Consider the following 19,369-nt stretch of genomic DNA (forward strand, 5'->3'; position numbering starts at 1 on the left):
ACAGCCTTGATTTTCATCATGGAGAGGTCAGGTTGGTCTCATTCTCTTGGAAAAAGCCTGAAGTCTCTCAAAAAATTTTCAAAAATATACAAAAAAAAAATGTAAATAGCAGTTTTTTGCAAGGACGTACCAGTACGTCCATGGGGGTAAAGGGATGAGTTTTGTGAAACGTACCAGTACGTCCTTTGGGGGTAAAAGGGTTAACCAGAATTATGATCTTCATCTGGATCACCTAAAAGATTTAAGGGGTTCTTCCCGGGGCATAATGCCCATCCGTTGTTGAAATTTGATGAAAATGAAGCACGAAATTTAACGTAATCCCACAAACAGATACTGTACATGTGAATAAGTAGTTGGGTAAATCCAGGTAAAATTATATCCTCACTGGTAATAACAATGTTTGTATATATTACTGTAATATGTGGATGTGTATGTGAAGACTCAGCTGATCATTTTTTATTTATGTGTTCATAGATAGGGTTAGGAACGAAGTGGTGAGTGAGAACGGGTGTAAGAAATGAGTTAGCAGCTAGAGTGGATATGAATGTGTTGAGGTGGTTTGGCCATGTTGAGAGAATGGAAAATGGCTGTCTGCTAAAGAAGGTGATGGATGCAGGAGTTGATGGAAGAAGTACAAAAGGAAGGCCAAGGTTTGAGTGGATGGATGGAGTGAAGGAAGCTCTGGGTGATTGGAGGATAGATGTGAGAGAGGCAAGAGAGCGTGCTAGAAATAGGAATGAATGGCAACCTATTGTGACGCAGTTCCGGTAGGCCCTGCTGCTTCCTCCGATGCCTTAGATGACCGCGGAGGTAGCAGCAGTAGGGGATTCAGCATTATGAAGCTTCATCTGTGGTGGATAATGTGGGAGGGTGGGCTGTGACACCCTAGCAGTACCAGCTGAACTCGGTTGAGTCCCTTGTTAGGTGGGAGGAACGTAGAGAGTAGAGGTCCCCTTTTTGTTTTTGTTTTGTTTCATTTGTTGATGTCGGCTACCTCCCAAAATTGGGGAAGTGCCTTGGTATATGTATGTATGTATGATGTTCATATAGGAATGCTGCAATGCACTCCCTGCCTATGCAGGCAATGCGCATTGCTATGTGGCCGAAGGGGCTATCATCGTGTTGGTCACTCTAGCTTTATTTTTTTTTTATCGAGAAATGGTTAAAACCGCAGAGTACTTAGGAATTCATTCCCGCTGCTGTAACTAATATGTGAAATATGCTCCCTAATTTTACAATTATTATTGTTATTATTATTATTACTTGCTAAGCTACAACCCTAGTTGGAAAAGCAGAATGCTATAAGCCCAGGGGCTCCAACAGGGAAAATAGCCCAGTTAGGAAAGGAAACAAAGAAAAATAAAATATCTTAAGAGTAACATTAAAATAAATATCTCCTATATAAACTATACAAACTTTAACAAAAGAGGAAGAGAATTAGGATAGAATAGCATGCCCGAGTGTACCCTCAAGCAAGAGAACTCTAACCCAAGACAATGGAAGACCATGGTACAGAGGCTATGGCACTACCCAAGACTAGAGAACAATGGTTTGATTTTGGAGTGTCCTTCAGACTCGTTTTAATCTTGATGCTGATGCTGTACAGTATGTGAATCGTACAGGTTTTACATTTGTTGTGCAGTACATATTCTAATCGTGTAGTTGAATCAGTAGAACTTCAAAAGTTCAAAGTTGGAGCAATTGTTTTTATGTTGACCAGGCTGACATGAGTCTTTTTATAGTTTATATATGACATATCTGTTTTTGACGTTGTTAATAGTTTATATAGGACATATCTGTTTTTGATGTTGTTAATAGTTTATATAGGACATATCTGTTTTTGATGTTGTTAATAGTTTATATAGGACATATCTGTTTTAATGTTGTTAATAGTTTATATAGGACATATCTGTTTTTGACGTTGTTAATAGTTTATATAGGACATATCTGTTTTTGACGTTGTTAATAGTTTATATAGGACATATCTGTTTTTGACGTTGTTAATAGTTTATATAGGACATATCTGTTTTTGACGTTGTTAATAGTTTATATAGGCCATATCTGTTTTAATGTTGTTTCTGTTTTTCGAATGATTTATTGTTAATTTATTCTCATCATTTATTTATTTCCTTTCCTCACTGGGCTATTTTTTCCTATTGGAGCCCTTGGGCTTATAGCATCTTGCTTTTCCAGCTAGGGTTGTAGCTTGGTTAGTAATAATAATAATAATGGTGTTAAAGTTCTTACAGGTCTCCAGTACTTATTGTATGTAGTCTCAATTATTTATTGTCTTAATTTGTGTCTTGCTAAAATAGTAACTTATTTATCTATCATAGTACTATTCGATCTAGAATTGCTGTACCGTGGGCTTCCACTGTCTTGGGTTAGAGTTCTCTTGCTTGAGGGTACACTCGGGCATACTTTTCTATCTAATTTCTCTTCCTCTTGTTTTTTTTTAAAGTTTTTATAGTTTATATAGGAAATATTTATTTTAATGTTACTGATTTTAATCTTTTATTTTTCCTTGTTTCCTTTCCTCACTGGGCTATTTTCCCTGTTGGGGCCCCTGGGCTTATAGCATCTTGCTTTTCCAACTAGGGTTGTAGTTTAGCAAATAATAATAATAATAATAATATAGATAGTTAATCCAATAGATTTATAAATAAAAAAAAACTGCACATGGAGATTTCAATTGAAATAATTTATATAAAGGATTTATTAAGTTATATTTTTCTTCCAGATCGCAAAACCCGTGGAAGACCCGGTTCAGGCCAAACGAGCCGCCAACTCCAAGTTCCTGGAGGGAGTCGACCCGGACGCCAAAATCCCAATTAACGAACGGGTCGTGAAGAGCGTGACGCCGTACGCCCACTTCACGTACGAAGATCAGGTAATGTTGGCTTTTCACGAAGTTATTGAGTCCTTAACGATTTGATGGTGTTGAGATTTACTTAGGTGATATGTTTGGTAACGGATCCTAAGTCTTTTTTTTCTATCAAAGTTTATTGATGTTATTACCAGCATTATGAAGCTTCATCTGTGGTGGAAATGTGGGAGGTTGGGCTGTGGCACCCTAGCAGTACCAGCTGAACTCGGTTGAGTCCCTGATTAGGCTGAAGGAACATAGGGAGTAGAGGTCCCCTTTTTGTTTTGTTTCATTGTTGGTGTCGGCTACCCCCCAAAATTGGGGGAAGTGCCTTGGTATATGGATGGGTTATTACCAGCTAAGCTACAACCCTAGTTGGGAAAGCAGGATGATTTAAGCCAAAGGGTTCCAACAGGGTAAAAGTACCCTGCGAAGAAAGGAAATAAGAATATAAATAAACTAAAAGAGAAGTAACTATTTATTAAAATATTTTGAGATCGGTATCAACGTTGAAATAGATCTTTCGTGTATAAACTATAAAGAGAACCTTAAGTCTGTCTATTGGACATGGCTAAGTAGATACATTCTTTGCAATTGTGGTTCCATTAATACAACATCCTGATTAGGAAGATCATTCCACATATTTTTACTGATGATAGGAAAACAATATTTGTTATTACATTTTATGACAAGAAGAGTTGTGAGATATCACGACATTGTTATACTGAGGGATGCATTGCTATTAGGTCTTTGGATTAGTTTGATACCGTGATATTGAAAGGTATACTAATAGAAAAGGTGATAAGATTGTTAATTGCTAGGTTGGGCATCCCATAGGATTCTTTGAGGAGTAGCCATGTAATTTGATGTTGATTCTCTATAGGGACAACTTTTTCTTTAGCTTATAAAGACGCTGATTAATCTGAGAAAGTTTTAGGAGTTTTTGAGGACTGACCGTGTAATTTGATGTTGATTCTCTATAGGGACAACATTTTCTTTAGCTTATAAAGACGCTGATTAATCTGATAGAATTTATAGGAGTTTTTGAAGACTGACCATGTAATTTGATGTTGATTCTCTATAGGGACATCTTTTTCTTTAGCTTATAAAGACGCTGATTAATCTGAGAAAGTTTTAGGAGTTTTTGAAGACTGACTATGTAATTTGATGTTGATTCTCTATAGGGACAACTTTTTCTTTAGCTTATAAAGACGCTGATTAATCTGAGAAAGTTTTAGGAGATTTTGAAGACTGACTATGTAATTTGATGTTGATTCTCTATAGGGACAACTTTTTCTTTAGCTTATAAAGACGCTGATCAATCTGAGAAAGTTTATAGGAGTTTTTGAGGACTGACCATGTAATTTGATGTTGATTCTCTATAGGGACAACTTTTCCTTTAGCTTATAAAGACGCTGATTAATCTGAGAAAGTTTTAGGAGTTTTTAAAGACTGACCATGTAATTTGATGTTGATTCTCTATAGGGACAACTTTTTCTTTAGCTTATAAAGACGCTGATTAATCTGAGAAAGTTTATAGGAGTTTTTGAAGACTGACCATGTAATTTCATGTTGATTCTCTATAGGGACACCTTTTTCTTTAGCTTATAAAGACGCTGATTAATCTGAGAAAGTTTATAGGAGTTTTTGAAGACTGACCATGTAATTTGATGTTGATTCTCTATAGGGAAAACATTTTCTTTAGCTTATAAAGACGCTGATTAATCTGAGAAAGTTTTAGGAGTTTTTGAAGACTGACCATGTAATTTGATGTTGATTCTCTATAGGGACAACTTTTTATTTAGCTTATAAAGACGCTGATTAATCTGAGAAAGTTTTAGGAGTTTTTGAAGACTGACCATGTAATTTGATGTTGATTCTCTATAGGGACATCTTTTTCTTTAGCTTATACAGAAGCTGATTAATCTGAGAAAGTTTTAGGAGTTTTTGAGGACTGACCATGTAATTTGATGTTGATTCTCTATAGGGACATCTTTTTCTTTAGCTTATAAAGACGCTGATTAATCTGAGAAAGTTTTAGGAGTTTTTGAAGACTGACCATGTAATTTGATGTTGATTCTCTATAGGGACATCTTTTTCTTTAGCTTATAAAGACGCTGATTAATCTGAGAAAGTTTTAGGAGTTTTTGAGGACTGACCATGTAATTTGATGTTGATTCTCTACAGGGACATCTTTTTCTTTAGCTTATAAAGACGCTGATTAATCTGAGAAAGTTTATAGGAGTTTTTGAAGACTGACCATGTAATTTGATGTTGATTCTCTACAGGGACATCTTTTTCTTTAGCTTATAAAGACGCTGATTAATCTGAGAAAGTTTTAGGAGTTTTTGAGGACTGACCATGTAATTTGATGTTGATTCTCTATAGGGACAACTTTTTCTTTAGCTTATAAAGACGCTGATTAATCTGAGAAAGTTTATAGGAGTTTTTGAGGACTGACCATGTAATTTGATGTTGATTCTCTATAGGGACATCTTTTTCTTTAGCTTATAAAGACGCTGATTAGTCTGAGAAAGTTTATAGGAGTTTTTGAAGACTGACCATGTAATTTGATGTTGATTCTCTATAGGGACATCTTTCTCTTTAGCTTATAAAGACGCTGATTAATCTGAGAAAGTTTTTAGGAGTTTTTGAGGACTGACCATGTAATTTGATGTTGATTCTCTATAGGGACATCTTTTTCTTTAGCTTATAAAGACGCTGATTAATCTGAGAAAGTTCATAGGAGTTTTTGAAGACTGACCATGTAATTTGATGTTGATTCTCTATAGGGACATCTTTTTCTTTAGCTTATACAGAAGCTGATTAATCTGAGAAAGTTTTAGGAGTTTTTGAGGACTGACCATGTAATTTGATGTTGATTCTCTATAGGGACATCTTTTTCTTTAGCTTATAAAGACGCTGATTAATCTGAGAAAGTTTTAGGAGTTTTTGAAGACTGACCATGTAATTTGATGTTGATTCTCTATAGGGACATCTTTTTCTTTAGCTTATACAGACGCTGATTAATCTGAGAAAGTTTTAGGAGTTTTTGAGGAATGACCATGTAATTTGATGTTGATTCTCTATAGGGACAACTTTTTCTTTAGCTTATAAAGACGCTGATTAATCTGAGAAAGTTTTAGGAGTTTTTGAAGACTGACCATGTAATTTGATGTTGATTCTCTATAGGGACATCTTTTTCTTTAGCTTATACAGACGCTGATTAATCTGAGAAAGTTTTAGGAGTTTTTGAGGACTGACCATGTAATTTGATGTTGATTCTCTATAGGGACAACTTTTTCTTTAGCTTATAAAGACGCTGATTAATCTGAGAAAGTTTATAGGAGTTTTTGAAGACTGACCATGTAATTTGATGTTGATTCTCTATAGGGACATCTTTTTCTTTAGCTTATACAGACGCTGATTAATCTGAGAAAGTTTTAGGAGTTTTTGAGGACTGACCATGTAATTTGATGTTGATTCTCTATAGGGACATCTTTTTCTTTAGCTTATAAAGACGCTGATTAATCTGAGAAAGTTTATGGGAGTTTTTGAGGACTGACCATGTAATTTGATGTTGATTCTCTATAGGGACATCTTTTTCTTTAGCTTATAAAGACGCTGATTAATCTGAGAAAGTTTATAGGAGTTTTTGAGGACTGACCATGTAATTTGATGTTGACTCTCTATAGGGACAACTATTTCTTTAGCTTATAAAGACGCTGATTAATCTGAGAAAGTTTTAGGAGTTTTTGAAGACTGACCATGTAATTTGATGTTGATTCTCTATAAGGACAACTATTTCTTTAGCTTATAAAGACGCTGATTAATCTGAGAAACTTTTAGGAGTTTTTGAAGACTGACCATGTAATTTGATGTTGACTCTCTATAAGGACAACTATTTCTTTAGCTTATAAAGACGCTGATTAATCTGAGAAACTTTTAGGAGTTTTTGAAGACTGACCATGTAATTTGATGTTGACTCTCTATAGGGACAACTATTTCTTTAGCTTATAAAGACGCTGATTAATCTGAGAAACTTTTAGGAGTTTTTGAAGACTGACCATGTAATTTGATGTTGACTCTCTATAAGGACAACTATTTCTTTAGCTTATAAAGACGCTGATTAATCTGAGAAACTTTTAGGAGTTTTTGAAGACTGACCATGTAATTTGATGTTGATTCTCTATAGGGACAACTATTTCTTTAGCTTATAAAGACGCTGATTAATCTGAGAAACTTTTAGGAGTTTTTGAAGACTGACCATGTAATTTGATGTTGACTCTCTATAAGGACAACTATTTCTTTAGCTTATAAAGACGCTGATTAATCTGAGAAAGTTTATAGGAGTTTTTGAGGACTGACCATGTAATTTGATGGTGATTCTCTATAGAGACATCTTTTTCTTTAGCTTATAAAGACGCTGATTAATCTGAGAAAGTTTATAGGAGTTTTTGAAGACTGACCGTGTAATTTGATGTTGATTCTCTATAGGGACATCTTTTTCTTTAGCTTATAAAGAAGCTGATTAATCTGAGAAAGTTCATAGGAGTTTTTGAAGACTGACCATGTAATTTGATGTTGATTCTCTATAGGGACATCTTTTTCTTTAGCTTATAAAGAAGCTGATTAATCTGAGAAAGTTCATAGGAGTTTTTGAAGACTGACCATGTAATTTGATGTTGATTCTCTATAGGGACATCTTTTTCTTTAGCTTATAAAGAAGCTGATTAATCTGAGAAAGTTCATAGGAGTTTTTGAAGACTGACCATGTAATTTGATGTTGATTCTCTATAGGGACATCTTTTTCTTTAGCTTATAAAGAAGCTGATTAATCTGAGAAAGTTTTAGGGGTTTTTGAGGACTGACCATGTAATTTGATGTTGATTCTCTATAGGGACATCTTTTTCTTTAGCTTATAAAGAAGCTGATTAATCTGAGAAAGTTCATAGGAGTTTTTGAAGACTGACCATGTAATTTGATGTTGATTCTCTATAGGGACATCTTTTTCTTTAGCTTATAAAGAAGCTGATTAATCTGAGAAAGTTCATAGGAGTTTTTGAAGACTGACCATGTAATTTGATGTTGATTCTCTATAGGGACATCTTTTTCTTTAGCTTATAAAGAAGCTGATTAATCTGAGAAAGTTTTAGGGGTTTTTGAGGACTGACCATGTAATTTGATGTTGATTCTCTATAGGGACATCTTTTTCTTTAGCTTATAAAGAAGCTGATTAATCTGAGAAAGTTCATAGGAGTTTTTGAAGACTGACCATGTAATTTGATGTTGATTCTCTATAGGGACATCTTTTTCTTTAGCTTATAAAGAAGCTGATTAATCTGAGAAAGTTCATAGGAGTTTTTGAAGACTGACCATGTAATTTGATGTTGATTCTCTATAGGGACATCTTTTTCTTTAGCTTATAAAGAAGCTGATTAATCTGAGAAAGTTCATAGGAGTTTTTGAGCACTGACCATGTAATTTGATGTTGATTCTCTATAGGGACATCTTTTTCTTTAGCTTATAAAGAAGCTGATTAATCTGAGAAAGTTTATAGGAGTTTTTGAAGACTGACCGTGTAATTTGATGTTGATTCTCTATATGGACATCTTTTTCTTTAGCTTATAAAGAAGCTGATTAATCTGAGAAAGTTCATAGGAGTTTTTGAGCACTGACCATGTAATTTGATGTTGATTATCTATAGGGACATCTTTTTCTTTAGCTTATAAAGACGCTGATTAATCTGAGAAAGTTTTAGGAGTTTTTGAAGGCTGACCATGTAATTTGATGTTGATTCTCTATAGGGACATCTTTTTCTTTAGCTTATAAAGACGCTGATTAATCTGAGAAAGTTTATAGGAGTTTTTGAAGACTGACCATGTAATTTGATGTTGATTCTCTATAGGGACATCTTTTTCTTTAGCTTATAAAGACGCTGATTAATCTGAGAAAGTTTTAGGAGTTTTTGAAGACTGACCATGTAATTTGATGTTGATTCTCTACAGGGACATCTTTTTCTTTAGCTTATAAAGAAGCTGATTAATCTGAGAAAGTTTATAGGAGTTTTTGAAGACTGACCATGTAATTTGATGTTGATTCTCTATAGGGACAACTTTTTCTTTAGCTTATAAAGACGCTGATTAATCTGAGAAAGTTTATAGGAGTTTTTGAAGACTGACCATGTAATTTGATGTTGATTCTCTATAGGGACATCTTTTTTTTTAGCTTATAAAGACGCTGATTAATCTGAGAAAGTTTTAGGAGTTTTTGTAGACTCACCATGTAATTTGATGTTGATTCTCTATAGGGACATCTTTTTCTTTAGCTTATAAAGACGCTGATTAATCTGAGAAAGTTTATAGGAGTTTTTGAAGACTGACTCTGTAATTTGATGTTGATTCTCTATAGGGACAACTTTTTCTTTAGCTTATAAAGATGCTGATTAATCTGAGAAAGTTTATAGGAGTTTTTGAAGACTGACCATGTAATTTGATGTTGATTCTCTATAGGGACATCTTTTTCTTTAGCTTATAAAGACGCTGATTAATCTGAGAAAGTTTTAGGAGTTTTTGAGGACTGACCATGTAATTTGATGTTGATTCTCTATAGGGACATCTTTTTCTTTAGCTTATAAAGATGCTGATTAATCTGAGAAAGTTTATAGGAGTTTTTGAAGACTGACCATGTAATTTGATGTTGATTCTCTATAGGGACATCTTTTTCTTTAGCTTATAAAGACGCTGATTAATCTGAGAAAGTTTTAGGAGTTTTTGAGGACTGACCATGTAATTTGATGTTGATTCTCTATAGGGACATCTTTTTCTTTAGCTTATAAAGATGCTGATTAATCTGAGAAAGTTTATAGGAGTTTTTGAAGACTGACCATGTAATTTGATGTTGATTCTCTATAGGGACATCTTTTTCTTTAGCTTATAAAGACGCTGATTAATCTGAGAAAGTTTTAGGAGTTTTTGAAGACTGACCATGTAATTTGATGTTGATTCTCTATAGGGACATCTTTTTCTTTAGCTTATAAAGACGCTGATTAATCTGAGAAAGTTTATAGGAGTTTTTGAAGACTGACCATGTAATTTGATGTTGATTCTCTATAGGGACATCTTTTTCTTTAGCTTATAAAGACGCTGATTAATCTGAGAAAGTTTATAGGAGTTTTTGAGGACTGACCATGTAATTTGATGTTGATTCTCTATAGGGACATCTTTTTCTTTAGCTTATAAAGACGCTGATTAATCTGAGAAAGTTTTCGGAGTTTTTGAGGACTGACCATGTAATTTGATGTTGATTCTCTATAGGGACATCTTTTTCTTTAGCTTATAAAGACGCTGATTAATCTGAGAAAGTTTTAGGAGTTTTTGAAGACTGACCATGTAATTTGATGTTGATTCTCTATAGGGACATCTTTTTCTTTAGCTTATAAAGACGCTGATTAATCTGAGAAAGTTTATAGGAGTTTTTGAAGACTGACTCTGTAATTTGATGTTGATTCTCTATAGGGACAACTTTTTCTTTAGCTTATAAAGATGCTGATTAATCTGAGAAAGTTTATAGGAGTTTTTGAAGACTGACCATGTAATTTGATGTTGATTCTCTATAGGGACATCTTTTTCTTTAGCTTATAAAGACGCTGATTAATCTGAGAAAGTTTTAGGAGTTTTTGAAGACTGACCATGTAATTTGATGTTGATTCTCTATAGGGACATCTTTTTCTTTAGCTTATAAAGACGCTGATTAATCTGAGAAAGTTTATAGGAGTTTTTGAAGACTGACTCTGTAATTTGATGTTGATTCTCTATAGGGACAACTTTTTCTTTAGCTTATAAAGATGCTGATTAATCTGAGAAAGTTTATAGGAGTTTTTGAAGACTGACCATGTAATTTGATGTTGATTCTCTATAGGGACATCTTTTTCTTTAGCTTATAAAGACGCTGATTAATCTGAGAAAGTTTATAGGAGTTTTTGAGGACTGACCATGTAATTTGATGTTGATTCTCTATAGGGACATCTTTTTCTTTAGCTTATAAAGATGCTGATTAATCTGAGAAAGTTTATAGGAGTTTTTGAAGACTGACCATGTAATTTGATGTTGATTCTCTATAGGGACATCTTTTTCTTTAGCTTATAAAGACGCTGATTAATCTGAGAAAGTTTTAGGAGTTTTTGAGGACTGACCATGTAATTTGATGTTGATTCTCTATAGGGACATCTTTTTCTTTAGCTTATAAAGATGCTGATTAATCTGAGAAAGTTTATAGGAGTTTTTGAAGACTGACCATGTAATTTGATGTTGATTCTCTATAGGGACATCTTTTTCTTTAGCTTATAAAGACGCTGATTAATCTGAGAAAGTTTTAGGAGTTTTTGAAGACTGACCATGTAATTTGATGTTGATTCTCTATAGGGACATCTTTTTCTTTAGCTTATAAAGACGCTGATTAATCTGAGAAAGTTTATAGGAGTTTTTGAAGACTGACCATGTAATTTGATGTTGATTCTCTATAGGGACATCTTTTTCTTTAGCTTATAAAGACGCTGATTAATCTGAGAAAGTTTATAGGAGTTTTTGAGGACTGACCATGTAATTTGATGTTGATTCTCTATAGGGACATCTTTTTCTTTAGCTTATAAAGACGCTGATTAATCTGAGAAAGTTTTCGGAGTTTTTGAGGACTGACCATGTAATTTGATGTTGATTCTCTATAGGGACATCTTTTTCTTTAGCTTATAAAGACGCTGATTAATCTGAGAAAGTTTTAGGAGTTTTTGAAGACTGACCATGTAATTTGATGTTGATTCTCTATAGGGACATCTTTTTCTTTAGCTTATAAAGACGCTGATTAATCTGAGAAAGTTTTAGGAGTTTTTGAAGACTGACCATGTAATTTGATGTTGATTCTCTATAGGGACATCTTTTTCTTTAGCTTAGAAAGACGCTGATTAATCTGAGAAAGTTTTAGGAGTTTTTGAGGACTGACCATGTAATTTGATGTTGATTCTCTATAGGGACATCTTTTTCTTTAGCTTAGAAAGACGCTGATTAATCTGAGAAAGTTTTAGGAGTTTTTGAGGACTGACCATGTAATTTGATGTCGATTCTCTATAGGGACATCTTTTTCTTTAGCTTAGAAAGACGCTGATTAATCTGAGAAAGTTTTAGGAGTTTTTGAGGACTGACCATGTAATTTGATGTTGATTCTCTATAGGGACATCTTTTTCTTTAGCTTAGAAAGACGCTGATTAATCTGAGAAAGTTTATAGGAGTTTTTGAGGACTGACCATGTAATTTGACGTTGATTCTCTATAGGGACATCTTTTTCTTTAGCTTAGAAAGACGCTGATTAATCTGAGAAAGTTTATCGGAGTTTTTGAAGACTGACCATGTAATTTGATGTTGATTCTCTATAGGGACAACTTTTTCTTTAGCTTATAAAGACGCTGATTAATCTGAGAAAGTTTATCGGAGTTTTTGAGGACTGACCATGTAATTTGATGTTGATTTTCTATAGGGACAACTTTTTCTTTAGCTTATAAAGACGCTGATTAATCTGAGAAAGTTTTAGGAGTTTTTGAGGACTGACCATGTAATTTGATGTTGATTCTCTATAGGGACATCTTTTTCTTTAGCTTATAAAGACGCTGATTAATCTGAGAAAGTTTTAGGAGTTTTTGAGGACTGACCATGTAATTTGATGTTGATTCTCTATAGGGACATCTTTTTCTTTAGCTTATAAAGACGCTGATTAATCTGAGAAAGTTTTAGGAGTTTTTGAGGACTGACCATGTAATTTGATGTTGATTCTCTATAGGGACATCTTTTTCTTTAGCTTATAAAGACGCTGATTAATCTGAGAAAGTTTTAGGAGTTTTTGAGGACTGACCATGTAATTTGATGTTGATTCTCTATAGGGACATCTTTTTCTTTAGCTTATAAAGACGCTGATTAATCTGAGAAAGTTTTAGGAGTTTTTGAGGACTGACCATGTAATTTGATGTTGATTCTCTATAGGGACATCTTTTTCTTTAGCTTATAAAGACGCTGATTAATCTGAGAAAGTTTTAGGAGTTTTTGAGGACTGACCATGTAATTTGATGTTGATTCTCTATAGGGACATCTTTTTCTTTAGCTTATAAAGACGCTGATTAATCTGAGAAAGTTTTAGGAGTTTTTGAAGACTGACCATGTAATTTGATGTTGATTCTCTATAGGGACATCTTTTTCTTTAGCTTATAAAGACGCTGATTAATCTGAGAAAGTTTTAGGAGTTTTTGAGGACTGACCATGTAATTTGATGTTGATTCTCTATAGGGACATCTTTTTCTTTAGCTTATAAAGACGCTGATTAATCTGAGAAAGTTTATAGGAGTTTTTGAAGACTGACCATGTAATTTGATGTTGATTCTCTATAGTAACATCTTTTTCTTTAGCTTATAAAGATGCTGATTAATCTGAGAAAGTTTATAGAAGTTTTTGAAGACTGACCATGTAATTTGATGTTGATTCTCTATAGTAACATCTTTTTCTTTAGCTTATAAAGACGCTGATTAATCTGAGAAAGTTTTAGGAGTTTTTGAAGACTGACCATGTAATTTGATGTTGATTCTCTATAGGGACATCTTTTTCTTTAGCTTATAAAGACGCTGATTAATTTGAGAAAGTTTTAGGAGTTTTTGAGGACTGACCATGTAATTTGATGTTGATTCTCTATAGGGACAAATTTTTCTTTAGCTTATAAAGACGCTGATTAATCTGAGAAAGTTTATAGGAGTTTTTGAAGACTGACCATGTAATTTGATGTTGATTCTCTATAGGGACAACTTTTTCTTTAGCTTATAAAGACGCTGATTAATCTGAGGAAGTTTATAGGAGTTTTTGAAGACTGACCATGTAATTTGATGTTGATTCTCTATAGGGACAACTTTTTCTTTAGCTTATAAAGACGCTGATTAATCTGAGAAAGTTTTAGGAGTTTTTGAAGACTGACCATGTAATTTGATGTTGATTCTCTATAGGGACAACTTTTTCTTTAGCTTATAAAGACGCTGATTAATCTGAGAAAGTTTTAGGAGTTTTTGAGGACTGACCATGTAATTTGATGTTGATTCTCTATAGGGACAACTTTTTCTTTAGCTTATAAAGACGCTGATTAATCTGAGAAAGTTTTAGGAGTTTTTGAGGACTGACCATGTTATTTTGATGTTGATTCTCTATAGGGACATCTTTTTCTTTAGCTTATAAAGACGCTGATTAATCTGAGTAAGTTTTAGGAGTTTTTGAGGACTGACCATGTAATTTGATGTTGATTCTCTATAGGGACATCTTTTTCTTTAGCTTATAAAGACGCTGATTAATCTGAGAAAGTTTATAGGAGTTTTTGAGGACTGACCATGTAATTTGATGTTGATTCTCTTTAGGGACATCCTTTTCTTTAGCTTATAAAGACGCTGATTAATCTGAGAAAGTTTTAGGAGTTTTTGAGGACTGACCATGTAATTTGATGTTGATTCTCTATAGGGACAACTTTTTCTTTAGCTTATAAAGACGCTGATTAATCTGAGAAAGTTTTAGGAGTTTTTGAGGACTGACCATGTAATTTGATGTTGATTCTCTATAGGGACAACTTTTTCTTTAGCTTATAAAGACGCTGATTAATCTGAGAAAGTTTTAGGAGTTTTTGAAGACTGACCATGTAATTTGATGTTGATTCTCTATAGGGACATCTTTTTCTTTAGCTTATAAAGACGCTGATTAATCTGAGAAAGTTTATAGGAGTTTTTGAAGACTGACCATGTAATTTGATGTTGATTCTTTATAGGGACAACTTTTTCTTTAGCTTATAAAGACGCTGATTAATCTGAGAAAGTTTATATTAGTTTTTGAAGACTGACCATGTAATTTGATGTTGATTCTCTATAGGGACATCTTTTTCTTTAGCTTATAAAGACGCTGATTAATCTGAGAAAGTTTATAGGAGTTTTTGAAGACTGACCATGTAATTTGATGTTGATTCTCTATAGGGATATCTTTTTCTTTAGCTTATAAAGACGCTGATTAATCTGAGAAAGTTTATAGGAGTTTTTGAAGACTGACCATGTAATTTGATGTTGATTCTCTATAGGGACAACTTTTTCTTTAGCTTATAAAGACGCTGATTAATCTGAGAAAGTTTATAGGAGTTTTTGAAGACTGATCATGTAATTTGATGTTGATTCTCTATAGGGACATCTTTTTCTTTAGCTTATAAAGAATCTGATTAATCTGAGAAAGTTTATAGGAGTTTTTGAGGACTGACCATGTAATTTGATTTTGATTCTCTATAGGGACAACTTTTTCTTTAGCTTATAAAGACGCTGATTAATCTGAGAAAGTTTTAGTAGTTTTTGAGGACTGACCATGTAATTTGATGTTGATTCTCTATAGGGACAACTTTTTCTTTAGCTTATAAAGACGCTGATTAATCTGAGAAAGTTTATAGGAGTTTTTGAAGACTGACCATGTAATTTGATGTTGATTCTCTATAGGGACATCTTTTTCTTTAGCTTATAAAGACGCTGATTAATCTGAGAAAGTTTATAGGAGTTTTTGAAGACTGACCATGTAATTTGATGTTGATTCTCTATAGGGACATCTTTTTCTTTAGCTTATAAAGACGCTGATTAATCTGAGAAAGTTTATAGGAGTTTTTGAAGACTGACCATGTAATATGATGTTGATTCTCTATAGGGACATCTTTTTCTTTAGCTTATAAAGACGCTGATTAATCTGAGAAAGTTTATAGGAGTTTTTGAAGACTGACCATGTAATTTGATGTTGATTCTCTATAGGGACATCTTTTTCTTTAGCTTATAAAGACGCTTATTAATCTGAGAAAGTTTTAGGAGTTTTTGAAGACTGACCATGTAATTTGATGTTGATTCTCTTTAGGGACATCTTTTTCTTTAGCTTATAAAGACGCTGATTAATCTGAGAAAGTTTATAGGAGTTTTTGAGGACTGACCATGTAATTTGATGTTGATTCTCTATAGGGACAACTTTTTCTTTAGCTTATAAAGACGCTGATTAATCTGAGAAAGTTTTAGGAGTTTTTGAGGACTGACCATGTAATTTGATGTTGATTCTCTATGGGGACATCTTTTTCTTTAGCTTATAAAGACGCTGATTAATCTGAGAAAGTTTTAGGAGTTTTTGAGGACTGACCATGTAATTTGATGTTGATTCTCTATAGGGACATCTTTTTCTTTAGCTTCCACAGACGCTGATTAATCTGAGAAAGTTTTAGGAGTTTTTTAGGACTGACCATGTAATTTGATGTTGATTCTCTATTGGGACATCTTTTTCTTTAGCTTATAAAGACGCTGATTAATCTGAGAAAGTTTTAGGAGTTTTTTAGGACTGATCATGTAATTTGATGTTGATTCTCTATTGTGACATCTATTTCTTTAGCTTATAAAGACGCTGATTAATCTGAGAAAGTATTAGGAGTTTTTTAGGACTGACCATGTAATTTGATGTTGATTCTCTATAGGGACATCTTTTTCTTTAGCTTATAAAGACGCTGATTAATCTGAGAAAGTTTATTGGAGTTTTTGAAGACTGACCATGTAATTTGATGTTGATTCTCTATAGGGACAACTTTTTCTTTAGCTTATAAAGACGCTGATTAATCTGAGAAAGTTTATAGGAGTTTTTGAGGACTGACCATGTAATTTGATGTTGATTCTCTATAGGGACATCTTTTTCTTTAGCTTATAAAGACGCTGATTAATCTGAGAAAGTTTTAGGAGTTTTTGAGGACTGACCATGTAATTTGATGTTGATTCTCTATAGGGACATCTTTTTCTTTAGCTTATAAAGACGCTGACTAATCTGAGAAAGTTTTAGGAGTTTTTGAAGACTGACCATGTAATTTGATGTTGATTCTCTATAGGGACAACTTTTTCTTTAGCTTATAAAGACGCTGACTAATCTGAGAAAGTTTTAGGAGTTTTTGAAGACTGACCATGTAATTTGATGTTGATTCTCTATAGGGACAACTTTTTCTTTAGCTTATAAAGACGCTGATTAATCTGAGAAAGTTTTAGGAGTTTTTGAAGACTGACCATGTAATTTGATGTTGATTCTCTATATGGACAACTTTTTCTTTAGCTTATAAAGACGCTGATTAATCTGAGAAAGTTTTAGGAGTTTTTGAGGACTGACCATGTAATTTGATGTTGATTCTCTATAGGGACATCTTTTTCTTTAGCTTATAAAGACGCTGATTAATCTGAGAAAGTTTATAGGAGTTTTTGAAGACTGACCATGTAATTTGATGTTGATTCTCTATAGGGACATCTTTTTCTTTAGCTTATAAAGACGCTGATTAATCTGAGAAAGTTTTAGGAGTTTTTGAGGACTGACCATGTAATTTGATGTTGATTCTCTATAGGGACAACTTTTTCTTTAGCTTATAAAGACGCTGATTAATCTGAGAAAGTTTATAGGAGTTTTTGAAGACTGACCATGTAATTTGATGTTGATTCTGTATAGTGACATCTTTTTCTTTAGCTTATAAAGACGCTGATTAATCTGAGAAAGTTTATAGGAGTTTTTGAAGACTGACCATGTAATTTGATGTTGATTCTCTATAGGGACATCTTTTTCTTTAGCTTATACAGACGCTGATTAATCTGAGAAAGTTTATAGGAGTTTTTGATGACTGACCATGTAATTTGATGTTGATTCTCTATAGGGACATCTTTTTCTTTAGCTTATAAAGACGCTGATTAATCTGAGAAAGTTTTGGGAGTTTTTGAAGACTGACCATGTAATTTGATGTTGATTCTCTATAGGGACATCTTTTTCTTTAGCTTATAAAGACGCTGATTAATCTGAGAAAGTTTTAGGAGTTTTTGAGGACTGACCATGTAATTTGATGTTGATTCTCTATAGGGACATCTTTTTCTTTAGCTTATAAAGACGCTGATTAATCTGAGAAAGTTTATAGGAGTTTTTGAGGACTGACCATGTAATTTGATGTTGATTCTCTATAGGGACATCTTTTTCTTTAGCTTATAAAGACGCTGATTAATCTGAGAAAGTTTATGGGAGTTTTTGAAGACTGATCATTTAATTTGATGTTGATTCTCTATAGGGACATCTTTTTCTTTAGCTTATAAAGACGCTGATTAATCTGAGAAAGTTTATGGGAGTTTTTGAAGACTGACCATGTAATTTGATGTTGATTCTCTATAGGGACATCTTTTTCTTTAGCTTATAAAGACGCTGATTAATCTGAGAAAGTTTTAGGAGTTTTTGAAGACTGACCATGTAATTTGATGTTGATTCTCTATAGGGACATCTTTTTCTTTAGCTTATAAAGACGCTGATTTATCTGAGAAAGTTTTAGGAGTTTTTGAAGACTGACCATGTAATTTGATGTTGATTCTCTATAGGGACATCTTTTTCTTTAGCTTATAAAGACGCTGATTAATCTGAGAAAGTTTTAGGAGTTTTTGAAGACTGACCATGTAATTTGATGTTGATTCTCTATAGGGACATCTTTTTCTTTAGCTTATAAAGACGCTGATTAATCTGAGAAAGTTTTAGGAGTTTTTGAAGACTGACCATGTAATTTGATGTTGATTCTCTATAGGGACATCTTTTTCTTTAGCTTATAAAGACGCTGATTAATCTGAGAAAGTTTTAGGAGTTTTTGAAGACTGACCATGTAATTTGATGTTGATTCTCTATAGGGACATCTTTTTCTTTAGCTTATAAAGACGCTGATTAATCTGAGAAAGTTTTAGGAGTTTTTGAAGACTGACCATGTAATTTGATGTTGATTCTCTATAGGGACATCTCTTTCGTTTAGCTTATAAAGACGCTGATTAATCTGAGAAAGTTTTAGGAGTTTTTGAGGACTGACCATGTAATTTGATGTTGATTCTCTATAGGGACATCTTTTTCTTTAGCTTATAAAGATGCTGATTAATCTGAGAAAGTTTTAGGAGTTTTTGAAGACTGACCGATTAATTTGATTTTGATTCTCTATAGGGACATCTTTTTCTTTAGCTTATAAAGACGCTGATTAATCTGAGAAAGTTTTAGGAGTTTTTGAAGACTGACCATGTAATTTGATGTTGATTCTCTACAGGGACATCTTTTTCTTTAGCTTATAAAGACGCTGATTAATCTGAGAAAGTTTATAGGAGTTTTTGAAGACTGACCATGTAATTTGATGTTGATTCTCTATAGGGACAACTTTTTCTTTAGCTTATAAAGACGCTGATTAATCTGAGAAAGTTTTAGGAGTTTTTGAAGACTGATCATGTAATTTGATGTTGATTCTCTATAGGGACATCTTTTTCTTTAGCTTATAAAGACGCTGATTAATCTGAGAAAGTTTTAGGAGTTTTTGAAGACTGACCATGTAATTTGATGTTGATTCTCTATAGGGACAACTTTTTCTTTAGCTTATAAAGACGCTGATTAATCTGAGAAA

The 19,369-nt window shown here is 33.2% G+C and overlaps 1 protein-coding gene across 3 annotated transcripts in view; it reads left to right on the forward strand.

The window, feature by feature from the left end:
• Nucleotides 1-19,369, forward strand: part of LOC137625376 (tRNA (uracil-5-)-methyltransferase homolog A-like) — an 83,918-nt gene that overhangs the window by 17,668 nt on the left and 46,881 nt on the right. For all 3 annotated transcript variants that reach the window (XM_068356239.1, XM_068356237.1, XM_068356238.1), the window contains exon 4: nt 2,741-2,890. In XM_068356239.1, the coding sequence (XP_068212340.1) occupies nt 2,741-2,890 (150 nt within the window). The remainder of the gene's footprint in view (nt 1-2,740; nt 2,891-19,369) is intronic.

This window comes from Palaemon carinicauda, chromosome 32 (genome assembly GCF_036898095.1).
Source record: "Palaemon carinicauda isolate YSFRI2023 chromosome 32, ASM3689809v2, whole genome shotgun sequence".
In the NCBI taxonomy this organism is placed as follows: Eukaryota; Metazoa; Arthropoda; class Malacostraca; order Decapoda; family Palaemonidae; genus Palaemon; species Palaemon carinicauda.